The following is a 12500-nucleotide window of genomic DNA, read 5'->3' as shown; positions in this document are numbered from 1 at the left end:
AAAATAAGGATAGAATGGTAGGGAAATAAGGGTGGAATGGGAGGGGAAATAAGGGTGGAATGGGAGGGAAATAAGGGTGGAATGGGAGGGGAAATAAGGATGGAATGGTAGGGAAATAAGGGTGGAATGGGAGGGGAAATAAGGGTGGAATGGGAGGGAAAATAAGGGTGGAATGGGAGGGAAAATAAGGGTGGAATGGGAGGGAAATAAGGGTGGAATGGGAGGGAAATAAGGGTGGAATGGGAGGGGAAAATAAGGATAGAATGGTAGGGAAATAAGGGTGGAATGGGAGGGGAATAAGGGTGGAATGGGAGGGGAAATAAGGGTGGAATGGGAGGGGAAATAAGGGTGGAATGGGAGGGGAATAAGGGTGGAATGGGAAGGGAAATAAGGGTGGAATGGGAGGGGAATAAGGGTGGAATGGGAGGGGAAATAAGGGTGGAATGGGAGGGAAACTAATGGTGGAATGGGAGAGAAATAAGGGTGGGAGGAGAAATAAGGATGGAATGGGAGGGAAATAAGGGTGGAATGGGAGGGAAATGAGGGTGGAATGGGAGGGAAAATAAGGGTGGAATGGGAGGGAACTAAGGTTGGAATGGGAGGGGAAATAAGGGTGGAATGGGAGGGAACTAAGGTTGGAATGGGAGGGGAAATAAGGGTGGAATGGGAGGGAAATAAGGGTGGAATGGGAGGGAGGGGGTAAAGGGGGCCGGGGTTATGTGGGGGGGGGAGGAAGGGGTAAAAGGGGGGGGTTATATGGGAATAGTTGGTAGGAATATCTGGAATGGGGGGGTGGGGGGGGGCTCGTGGACGGTGTTGTGACTGGAATGGGAATGAAGGGGGTTTACATCATCGTATTTAAGGGGTTAAGTTGCATGTAAGGGGTTAACTTAGCGTATTTAAGGGGTTAAGTTGTCGTATTTAAGGGGTTAACTTAGCGTATTTAAGGGGTTAAGTTGTCGTATTTAAGGGGTTAACTTAGCGTATTTAAGGGGTTAAGTTGTCGTATTTAAGGGGTTAACTTAGCGTATTTAAGGGGTTAAGTTGTCGTATTTAAGGGGTTAACTTAGCGTATTTAAGGGGTTAAGTTGTCGTATTTAAGGGGTTAACTTAGCGTATTTAAGGGGTTAAGTTGTCGTATTTATGAGGTCAGCTGACATCCGTTTGGTTGTGTATGTGACCTTAGAGAGAGAGAGAGAGAGAGAGAGAGAGAGGGAGAGAGAGAGAGAGAGAGAGAGAGAGAGAGAGAGAGAGAGAGAGAGAGAGAGAGAGAGAGAGGGAGAGAGAGCGAGAGAGAGAGAGAGAGAGAGAGCGAGAGAGAGAGAGAGAGAGAGAGAGAGAGAGAGAGAGAGAGAGAGAGAGAGAGAGAGAGTAGTTGGAACTTCACAAGATGTTTATATTTTTTTTTTACGAACTACATTAACGCATGTCGCTTGCTAGGCGACGTGCGTTACGCTAAGTGACTTGCGTAACACTAGGTGCCATGCGTAATGCTAGGTGACGTGCGTAACAACAGGTGACGTGCGTAACAACAGGTGACGTGTGTAACGCTAGGTGACGAGCGTAACGCTAGGAGACGTGCGTAACACTAGGTGACGTGCGTAATGCTAGGTGACGTGCGTCACGCTGCGTAACGCTGCCCCACAGTGGGGGGTCCCCCCCCCCCCGTCAGTGTCACCAGGGTCGCGTGACCTTTACCCCACGTGACCTTCCTGCGCCTCTGACCTTTACCCCCCCCTTCCCCCCTCCCCCCTCCCCCCTCCCCCCGGCTTAAAGTAGACGGATCCTGGAATAGGGCGGGGGGGGGGGAGTGTTCCAGGTGAGTCGCACCTGGAAGAGACCTGGAGCCATCCAGCTGTACTCAAGGCGTCCAGGACAGGTCATGGGGGCAGCTGTATGTACACAGGTCATGGGGGCAGCTGTATGTACACAGGTCATGGGGGCAGCTGTATGTACACAGGTCATGGGGGCAGCTGTATGTACACAGGTCATGGGGGCAGGTGTATGTACACAGGTCATGGGGGCAGCTGTATGTACACAGGTCATGGGGGCAGGTGTATGTACACAGGTCATGGGGCAGCTGTATGTACACAGGTCATGGGGGCAGCTGTATGTACACAGGTCATGGGGGCAGCTGTATGTACACAGGTCATGGGGGCAGCTGTATGTACACAGGTCATGGGGGCAGGTGTGTGTACACAGGTCATGGGGGCAGCTGTATGTACACAGGTCATGGGGCAGCTGTATGTACACAGGTCATGGGGGCAGCTGTATGTACACAGGTCATGGGGGCAGGTGTATGTACACAGGTCATGGGGGCAGCTGTATGTACACAGGTCATGGGGGCAGGTGTATGTACACAGGTCATGGGGGCAGCTGTATGTACACAGGTCATGGGGGCAGGTGTATGTACACAGGTCATGGGGGCAGCTGTATGTACACAGGTCATGGGGGCAGGTGTGTATACACAGGTCATGGGGGCAGCTGTATGTACACAGGTCATGGGGGCAGGTGTGTATACACAGGTCATGGGGGCAGGTGTATGTACACAGGTCATGGGGGCAGCTGTATGTACACAGGTCATGGGGCAGGTGTATGTACACAGGTCATGGGGGCAGCTGTATGTACACAGGTCATGGGGGCAGCTGTATGTACACAGGTCATGGGGGCAGCTGTATGTACACAGGTCATGGGGGCAGCTGTATGTACACAGGTCATGGGGGCAGGTGTATGTACACAGGTCATGGGGGCAGCTGTATGTACACAGGTCATGGGGGCAGGTGTATGTACACAGGTCATGGGGGCAGCTGTATGTACACAGGTCATGGTGGCAGGTGTATGTACACAGGTCATGGGGGCAGCTGTATGTACACAGGTCATGGTGGCAGGTGTGTATACACAGGTCATGGGAGCAGCTGTATGTACACAGGTCATGGGGGCAGCTGTATGTACACAGGTCATGGGGGCAGCTGTATGTACACAGGTCATGGGGGCAGGTGTATGTACACAGGTCATGGGGGCAGCTGTATGTACACAGGTCGTGGGGGCAGCTGTATGTACACAGGTCATGGGGGCAGCTGTATGTACACAGGTCATGGGGGCAGCTGTATGTACACAGGTCATGGGGGCAGGTGTATGTACACAGGTCATGGGGGCAGCTGTATGTACACAGGTCATGGGGGCAGGTGTATGTACACAGGTCATGGGGGCAGCTGTATGTACACAGGTCATGGGGGCAGGTGTATGTACACAGGTCATGGGGGCAGGTGTATGTACACAGGTCATGGGGGCAGCTGTATGTACACAGGTCATGGGGGCAGGTGTATGTACACAGGTCATGGGGGCAGGTGTATGTACACAGGTCATGGGGGCAGCTGTATGTACACAGGTCATGGGGGCAGCTGTATGTACACAGGTCATGGGGGCAGCTGTATGTACACAGGTCATGGGGGCAGGTGTATGTACACAGGTCATGGGGGCAGCTGTATGTACACAGGTCATGGGGGCAGGTGTATGTACACAGGTCATGGGGGCAGCTGTATGTACACAGGTCATGCGCCCCCCCTTCCTCCCCCCCTCCCCCCTCTCTCCTTACACCCCCCCATTCAATATACCCCTCGTATGTACGACCTTCAACCACCCTCTCCCCTGGCTGGGTACAGCATCTCTCTCTCTCTCTCTCTCTCTCTCTCTCTCTCTCTCTCTCTCTCTCTCTCTCTCTCTCTCTCTCTCTCTCCCTCCCTCTGAACTCCTTCTTGATAGCAGTGAGGACAGTGCCAAGCCACCATCCCTCCACCCCACCCCCACCTCACCCCCATCTCTCTCTCTCTCTCTCTCTCTCTCTCTCTCTCTCTCTCTCTCTCTCTCTCTCTCATATCTCTCTGGTCCGTAGCGTCGCTGATCTCGTGTCTTCCCTATGGCGTGATCGCCCCCTTCTGTCGCCAGCCAGCCAGCCAGCCAGTGGCGACAGAAGGGGAGATTAATCGCTTTAATCTCTGGGGGGGGGGGGTGAGGAGGAGGGGGAGGGGTGAGGAGGAGGAGGGGGGGTATGTGTCACTCTCTGGGGGCATAATTCACACGCGCCCCCGGAAGACGGGGACTTGCACCTGGACCAAGGGGAGGAGGGGGGTATTTTTAGAGGGGGGGGGTGGTTGGGGAGAGGAGAGGGAGGTACTGCTGCTTGCGCCCCCTCCCCCCCAATAGTCTCCCCCCGTAATCTCCCCAGATGAGGGAGAGGGGGCGCGTGTGGTCATAGATCTGTGTTCACCTGGGTGTTAACCACCCCCACCTGCTCCCCACATCTCTCCCCACGTCATGGTTTGAACTACCTCCCTGGCACCCCACTCCCCCGCCCTCGTCACCCCGCACATGCCTTGCGTCACGGGGCGCCCCGCCCCGCCCCGCCTCGCCCCGCATCAAAAAAAAGCTGTTCAAAGTCAGTAACCACACGTCCCCAAACCAGCTATTTTAGGGAAGCGAGTCTAACCCTTGCCGTGCTCCCCCCTCCCCCACGCCCACACACGCCCACACACACGCCCACACCTGTCCTTGGCAAGTGGGCGGCGTGGGGAGGGGGGCGTTCTCTGGGACGGGGTGTGGGGGGGTGAACAAGGGGGGGTTCATCAATGCATTTCTTCCCTGCTGGCCTTCATGAGAGAGGGTTGTGGTTGGTTTGGTCGTACCGTCGTGTGTTCAAGGGTCGTACCGTCGTGTGTTCAAGGGTCGTACCTTCGTGTGTTCAAGGGTCGTACCGTCGTGTGTTCAAGGGTCGTACCGTCGTGTGTTCAAGGATCGTACCGTCGTGTGTTCAAGGATCGTACCGTCGTGTGTTCAAGGGTCGTACCGTCGTGTGTTCAAGGGTCGTACTGTCGTGTGTTCAAGGGTCGTACCGTCGTGTGTTCAAGGGTCGTACCGTCGTGTGTTCAAGGATCGTACCGTCGTGTGTTCAAGGGTCGTACCGTCGTGTGTTCAAGGGTCGTACCGTCGTGTGTTCAAGGGTCGTACCGTCGTGTGTTCAAGGGTCGTACCGTCACACAAGATGACCTAGGCCATGTTAACATCTTTGTAAACACACTCTTCCCCCCCCCCACCTCCCTCCCTCTCCCCCCCACCTGTCCACGACACATTCACAAGACGACCCCCCTCCACCCCTCCCCCCCCCCTATAGTCGTCTGGCACTCCACGGCAGAGCCAAAAACTATATATAAACTTTGGCCATATTGTGGCGCCAAGTATTACCTCATATACTTTGGCAAATCTTGTGAACTTTGGAAAGGAAAAAAATACCTTGCAGGATGGGGTGATAGAGGGGGGGATGGTGATGGTGGTGGGTTAAGGTGTGTAGCCAGAGGGGGGGGTTGTTTACAGACTGTCCTTGTAAAATGTCCCCTCATAGATTTACAACTGCTGGGAAGTGAAAAAAAGGATTTATATATAGATTCTCTGTGTGTAAATGTTAGCGTCTTAATGTAAAACATTTACAGATCTTTTTGGTAAATTTGCAACCTGGAAATAAACTGGTATTCAGGATTCTCTGTGTGTAAATGCTAGCGTCCCGCTGTAAAACATTTACAAACTTTGCCTGGTTTATGATGAGACATTGGTTCATTTGGATGTGTTCTTAGGGGAAATATTTACAAACTTCGAATTTTTAGGAAAATCATTTACACTATTTTACAACTCTTTGATAATTATGAATATCTTGAAATTAATTTTTTTGTTTTACAAAATTTGGATCAAATTCATTTACACTATTTTACAACTCTTTGATAATTATGAATATCTTGAAATTAATTTTTTTTTTTACAAAATTTGGCTCAAATTTATTTACACTATTTTACAACTCTTTGATAATTATGAATATCTTAAAATATTTTTTTTTACATAATTTGGCTCAAATTCATTTACATTATTTTACAACTCTTTGATAATTATGAATATCTTGAAATTATTATTTGTTTTACAAAATTTGGCTCATGTAAAAGAAATTATGTCTAGGCCGAACGCTGCTATTGGTGGAAAGGCTATTTTTTTCCCCCCAAGTCCCGCCCACGCCTTACTCTCCACCAATCATGGGCAGTTAGGGGTATGGTATCGCTATACCAAGCCCCGCCCACGGCTTTACTCACCACCAATCACGGGCACTTTGTGGTATGATGTCACTGTACTAAGTCCCGCCCCCCTCCCACGCCATACTCTCCACCAATCATAGGCTGTTTTGGTGCACGATATCGCGAGGAGATATTATCTAAAGTGTTTATTTGTATCTGTTTGTTGTTTTGCTTCGTTTTATAACTTTTGGTAAAGTTTTTAAAGTTTTTTTTAAGTTGTTGGGTAGTTTGGCCATATGTTGTTGTTGTTGTTATTGTGGAAATAATGAGGTTGTTGGATATGTTGTTAGCGAAGGTGTACAAGGTGGTTGGTAATTACCTCACGACGTCTTTGATTGGTCGTGGTTGCCAGAGCTCAACGATCCAATTATGTCGTTGTTTACTATTTAAGACGCGCTGATTGGCGGAGGGGGTTGGTTAGCACTAAGCCCCGCCCATGCTTGAGCCTCTACCAATCACATTGCGTGCTGGGGATTTAAGACGTGGGTGGGGGGGGGGGGGGTTGTTGCTGCGCCGCCTGACACCCCATTTTCTATTCCACACTAATGTGTTGTCTTCCTCCTCCTGTGTCTTGTCTTCCTCCTCTTGCTGAGGTGTAAGTCGTAGATGGGGGTTCGAACCCCAGGCTGGGGTTGTGGTGGGTTGTGGCACGTCACAACCGGCGACTTATGGTCAACAAGGCCAATTGGGTAGTTCACAACCCTCATAACGGTGTCTAATTACCAGCTGCCAAGCCTTGTTAAGGGCGTTCCCTGCGCCACGAACTGCTGTAGGGTAATTACGGCGACGTCCACACGCGAATCACCTCATTTCTCAGTCGTCATTAACTACTCATTAGGTCATGAACGACCCCGGGGGCGAAACGGCTGTTAACGAGGACCCCGGGAGCAGATCATGGTCTTAATTGGCTGTTGGATGATTGAAGACGTAGGGAGGTAGGGTCATCAAACAGCCGAATTGGGTCGTTAAGGTCCAATTCAGTCGTTTAAGGGCGGGGTGGGGGGGGGGGGGGAGATGTATTGTTTGAGTTGAAGGGGGAGGAGCGAGGAATTGGGTCGTTTGGGGGATTTGTTGGTTGGGATTGTTAAGTTGTAACGATGATGGGGATTGGGTAGGGCCATGTTGTGGGACGGTGTCTGTCCCATTGTGGGATAGAATCTCTTGTTTCCTTTCCATGTGGTTTTTTCAGTATATATATATATATATATATATATATATATATATATATATATATATATATATATATATATATATATTCCTATGAGTCCACGGGGGGAAATGAAACAGGATAAGTTGCCAAGTGCACTTTCGTGTCATAATCACATCATCATCAGGGGAGACACAAGAGAGAAATATAACAGTCACTTGATATATACATCCAAGAGACGAAGCTACGACGCCATTTGGCACTCATACGATATATATATATATATATATATATATATATATATATATGTATATATATATATATATATATATATATATATATATATATAACACTAAAAAATCCTAAATCCTTTAAATCTTTCCTTTTAACAACGGAATTTTTAGGGTTATTGTGTTGTGGTGAGGATTACACCGTACACACACACACACCAACACTGAGATTCGAACCCGGGTTCTGAATTGGCTGACGCGCAGCGGGGGTTCGAACCAACCAGCAGTGAGTCGCGTTGTTCCGAACGCGGGTTGTGTGCTCTCGCGCGGCTTCGCAAACAACCCCCGGAGACTCATAAGACTCTCGCTCTGCGGAAGAAAGGTTCGAACCCTGACCTATACTGCCTGTCCACCGTTGCGCAAACGACCCAGTTCGACTTGGTCCTGGAAACACAAGAAGGTCTCGTTCCATCTTCCTCCACGCAACACGCGAGTTGAAACACACACACACACACCAGGACACGGAAGAAAACGGGCGGCGGACCGACCACTGTGTGGGTGTTTGTGTATCGCGCTCCGGTGCGCGACGCCCATTAAGAAACTCGCAGGGTTCGAGTCCCTGTTGCCCTGGTGGTGAGATGATGAACATGAACCACATCTTGGATGACAAGCTTCTGGCTGAGTCAGCCCCGCTGACGTCATCCGCCGGCACCCCCCCAGCCGCCACCCCCCCAGCCGACGCTACCCCCCCTGCCGCAGCCGCCGCCGCCAGCCCCTGCTCGGCCGCAGGCGGCAGGAGGTACGTGTTCGGTTCCCTGGGGGGGTCCTCCAGCGTGGACGGGGTTGCCAACTTCACAGACTGGTCGGCGCCCATCACCCCGACCATGAATGGTCAGCCCCCAGGTGAGTCACTAGGCCCCCCAGGTGAGTCACTAGCCCCCCAGGTGAGTCACTAGACCCCCCAGGTGAGTCACTAGCCCCCCCAGGTGACTCACTAGCCCCCCAGGTGAGTCACTAGCCCCCCAGGTGAGTCACTAGACCCCCAGGTGAGTCACTAGCCCCCCCAGGTGAGTCACTAGCCCCCCAGGTGAGTCACTAGCCCCCCCAGGTGACTCACTAGCCCCCCAGGTGAGTCACTAGCCCCCCAGGTGAGTCACTAGCCCCCCAGGTGAGTCACTAGCCCCCCCAGGTGACTCACTAGCCCCCCAGGTGAGTCACTAGCCCCCCAGGTGAGTCACTAGCCCCCCCAGGTGAGTCACTAGCCCCCCCAGGTGAGTCACTAGCCCCCCAGGTGAGTCACTAGCCCCCCAGGTGAGTCACTAGCCCCCCAGGTGAGTCACTAGCCCCCCAGGTGAGTCACTAGCCCCCCCAGGTGAGTCACTAGCCCCCCCAGGTGAGTCACTAGCCCCCCCAGGTGAGTCACTAGCCCCCCCAGGTGACTCACTAGCCCCCCAGGTGAGTCACTAGCCCCCCAGGTGAATCACTAGCCCCCCAGGTGAGTCACTAGCCCCCCAGGTGAGTCACTAGCCCCCCAGGTGAGTCACTAGCCCCCCAGGTGAGTCACTAGCCCCCCAGGTGAGTCACTAGCCCCCCAGGTGAGTCACTAGCCCCCCCAGGTGAGTCACTAGCCCCCCAGGTGAGTCACTAGCCCCCCCAGGTGAGTTACTAGCCCCCCAGGTGAGTCACTAGCCCCCCAGGTGAGTCACTAGCCCCCCAGGTGAATCACTAGCCCCCCAGGTGAGTCACTAGCCCCCCCAGGTGAGTCACTAGCCCCCCAGGTGAGTCACTAGCCCCCCCAGGTGAGTCACTAGCCCCCCCAGGTGAGTCACTAGCCCCCCAGGTGAGTCACTAGCCCCCCAGGTGAGTCACTAGCCCCCCAGGTGAGTCACTAGCCCCCCCAGGTGAGTCACTAGCCCCCCCAGGTGACTCACTAGCCCCCCAGGTGAGTCACTAGCCCCCTAGGTGAGTCACTAGCCCCCCAGGTGAGTCACTAGCCCCCCCAGGTGAGTCACTAGCCCCCCCAGGTGAGTCACTAGCCCCCCAGGTGAGTCACTAGCCCCCCAGGTGAGTCACTAGCCCCCCAGGTGAGTCACTAGCCCCCCAGGTGAGTCACTAGCCCCCCAGGTGAGTCACTAGCCCCCCAGGTGAGTCACTAGCCCCCCAGGTGAGTCACTAGCCCCCCAGGTGAGTCACTAGCCCCCCAGGTGAGTCACTAGCCCCCCCAGGTGAGTCACTAGCCCCCCAGGTGAGTCACTAGCCCCCCAGGTGAGTCACTAGCCCCCCAGGTGAGTCACTAGCCCCCCAGGTGAGTCACTAGCCCCCCAGGTGAGTCACTAGCCCCCCAGGTGAGTCACTAGCCCCCCAGGTGAGTCACTAGCCCCCCAGGTGAGTCACTAGCCCCCCCAGGTGAGTCACTAGCCCCCCCAGGTGAGTCACTAGCCCCCCAGGTGAGTCACTAGCCCCCCAGGTGAGTCACTAGCCCCCCAGGTGAGTCACTAGCCCCCCAGGTGAGTCACTAGCCCCCCAGGTGAGTCACTAGCCCCCCAGGTGAGTCACCAGCCCCCCAGGTGAGTCACTAGCCCCCCCAGGTGAGTCACTAGCCCCCCAGGTGAGTCACTAGCCCCCCAGGTGACTCACTAGCCCCCCCAGGTGAGTCACTAGCCCCCCCAGGTGAGTCACTAGCCCCCCCAGGTGAGTCACTAGCCCCCCAGGTGAGTCACTAGCCCCCCAGGTGAGTCACGAGGTAAGCCACCATATATACATATGTACATGTACATGTGTAATATTGCCACATATATTCGGCCACGAGCACTACTTGTGTAGCTTCCTAGTAACACGAAGTACTTCTCTCTCATCATTGGACCGTGTTCAATCCTCTCCCCCATTTTCCTGTTGATGGTCTGTGAGTCCACGTTTCCCCCGGGTTCGAACCCCACCACCACCTCCCCCCTTCCCTTTCTCACACAGTTCGAGGGGAACAGCCCCCCCCAACCCCAGCTCACACCCCCCCCCCATCGCTCAGAACCCGCTCCCCCCCTCCCCTCCCCCAGAACGCGTGCTCAATCAGCGTTCCATCCGTATCTCAAGAGAGACGTCCCGGAACCCCCCCCCCCCGCCCCCCCGCCCCCCCACACCCCGTTTTCTGCGGAAGCACTCGAAAGCCATTCTCTGATTGGCTCTTAACCACATCTCGTGGTGGGGGAAGGGGGAGGATAGGTGTCTTGGGGGGGGGGGAGTAACCCGAGCGTTCTTATTGGTCCAAGTGGGAGGGAAGGGGGAAGAGAAGGGGAAGGGGGGAGGAGAAGGGGAAGGGGAAGGGGAGAGATGGATATAGTGGTTCATATCATTCTAGCCGTCGACTCTCTCCCAGGAGAGAGAGAGAGAGAGAGAGAGAGAGAGAGAGAGAGAGAGAGAGAGAGAGAGAGAGAGAGAGAGAGAGAGAGACCCCCATTTCCCACCCGGTCCATTTTCCCATTTCTTTTCTTTCTTTCATCGCTCTCGCCTCTCCTCTTGTTGTTGTTGTTGTTGTTGTTGTTGTTTGGAGTTTCCAGTTCTCTTTCTGACGCCCCTTCCTCCCCCTCCCATTTCCCTACCCCCATTTCCTACCCCCATTTCCCTACCTCCATTTCCTACCCCCATTTCCCTACCTCCATTTCCCTACCCCCATTTCCTACCCCATTTCCCTACCCCCATTTCCTACCCCCATTTCCCATCCCCCCTTTTCCTACCCCCATTTCCCTACCCCCATTTCCTACCCCCATTTCCCTACCTCCATTTCCCTACCTCCATTTCCCTACCCCCATTTCCCTACCTCCATTTCCCTACCCCCATTTCCCTACCCCCATTTCCCTACCCCATTTCCCTACCCCCATTTCCCTACCCCCATTTCCCTACCCCCATTTCCCTACCTCCATTTCCTACCCCATTTCCCTACCTCCATTTCCTACCCCATTTCCCTACCCCCATTTCCCTACCCCCATTTCCCTACCTCCATTTCCCTACCTCCATTTCCCTACCTCCATTTCCCTACCTCCATTTCCCTACCCCCATTTCCCTACCTCCATTTCCTACCCCCATTTCCCTACCCCCATTTCCCTACCCCCATTTCCCTACCTCCATTTCCCTACCCCCATTTCCCTACCCCCATTTCCCTACCCCCATTTCCCTACCTCCATTTCCCTACCCCCATTTCCCTACCCCCATTTCCCTACCCCATTTACCCTACCTCCATTTCCCTACCCCCATTTCCCTACCCCCATTTCCCTACCTCCATTTCCTACCCCCATTTCCCTACCCCCATTTCCCTACCCCCATTTCCTACCCCATTTCCCTACTCCATTTCCCTACCCTCCATTTCCCTACCCCCATTTCCCTACCCCCATTTCCCTACCCCCATTTCCCTACCCCATTTCCCTACCCCCATTTCCCTACCCCCATTTCCCTACCCCCCATTTCCCTACCCCCATTTCCCTACCCCCCCTCCTACATCTCAAAGGCCTTTTGATTGTAGCCTCATTGATTGGAAGGCGCCGGTCGCCGAGATTGGGAATGGCTAATGTAGGCCGAGTTGGTTCGCCTAACCCACACGAGACGTTTTCTTTCTCGAGACCGGGAGCTTTGAGTGGTCATAAACTCGCAATTTATTGGCAGGGTTCGAATCTCACGTGGCCTCTCCTACCTTTACGATATTTACGATTGCGATTCAATCGTAAATTCACTAGTAACGATATATATATATATATATATATATATATATATATATATATATATATATATATATATATATATATATATATATATTAATTTTGCTTTGTCGCTGCCTCCCACGTTTGCGAGGTAGCGCAAGGAAACAGACGAAAGAAATGGCCCAACCCCCCCCCCCATACACATGTATATACATACGTCCACACACGCAAATATACATACCTACACAGCTTTCCATGGTTTACCCCAGACGCTTCACATGCCTTGATTCAATCCACTGACAGCACGTCAACCCCGGTATACCACAGC

The 12500-nt window shown here is 53.3% G+C and overlaps 1 protein-coding gene across 12 annotated transcripts in view; it reads left to right on the top strand.

Annotated features, from left to right (window-relative positions):
• kcc (solute carrier family 12 member kcc) overlaps nt 1-12500 on the top strand; it is a 332913-nt gene that overhangs the window by 194983 nt on the left and 125430 nt on the right. Inside the window, exon 1 of one of the 12 annotated variants that reach the window (XM_071687998.1) lies at nt 7662-8390. The exons of the other annotated variants lie outside the window; for them this stretch is intronic. Coding sequence (XP_071544099.1) covers nt 8126-8390 — 265 coding nt within the window. The 5' untranslated portion in view covers nt 7662-8125. Of the gene's footprint in view, nt 1-7661; nt 8391-12500 lie in introns of those variants that run through there. 12 annotated transcript variants of the gene reach the window in all.

The sequence above is a fragment of the Panulirus ornatus genome, chromosome 45, assembly GCF_036320965.1.
Source record: "Panulirus ornatus isolate Po-2019 chromosome 45, ASM3632096v1, whole genome shotgun sequence".
Lineage (NCBI taxonomy): Eukaryota > Metazoa > Arthropoda > Malacostraca > Decapoda > Palinuridae > Panulirus > Panulirus ornatus.
Note: the sequence above shows the minus strand (reverse complement) of the source record. Positions and strands in the feature narration are given on the sequence as shown.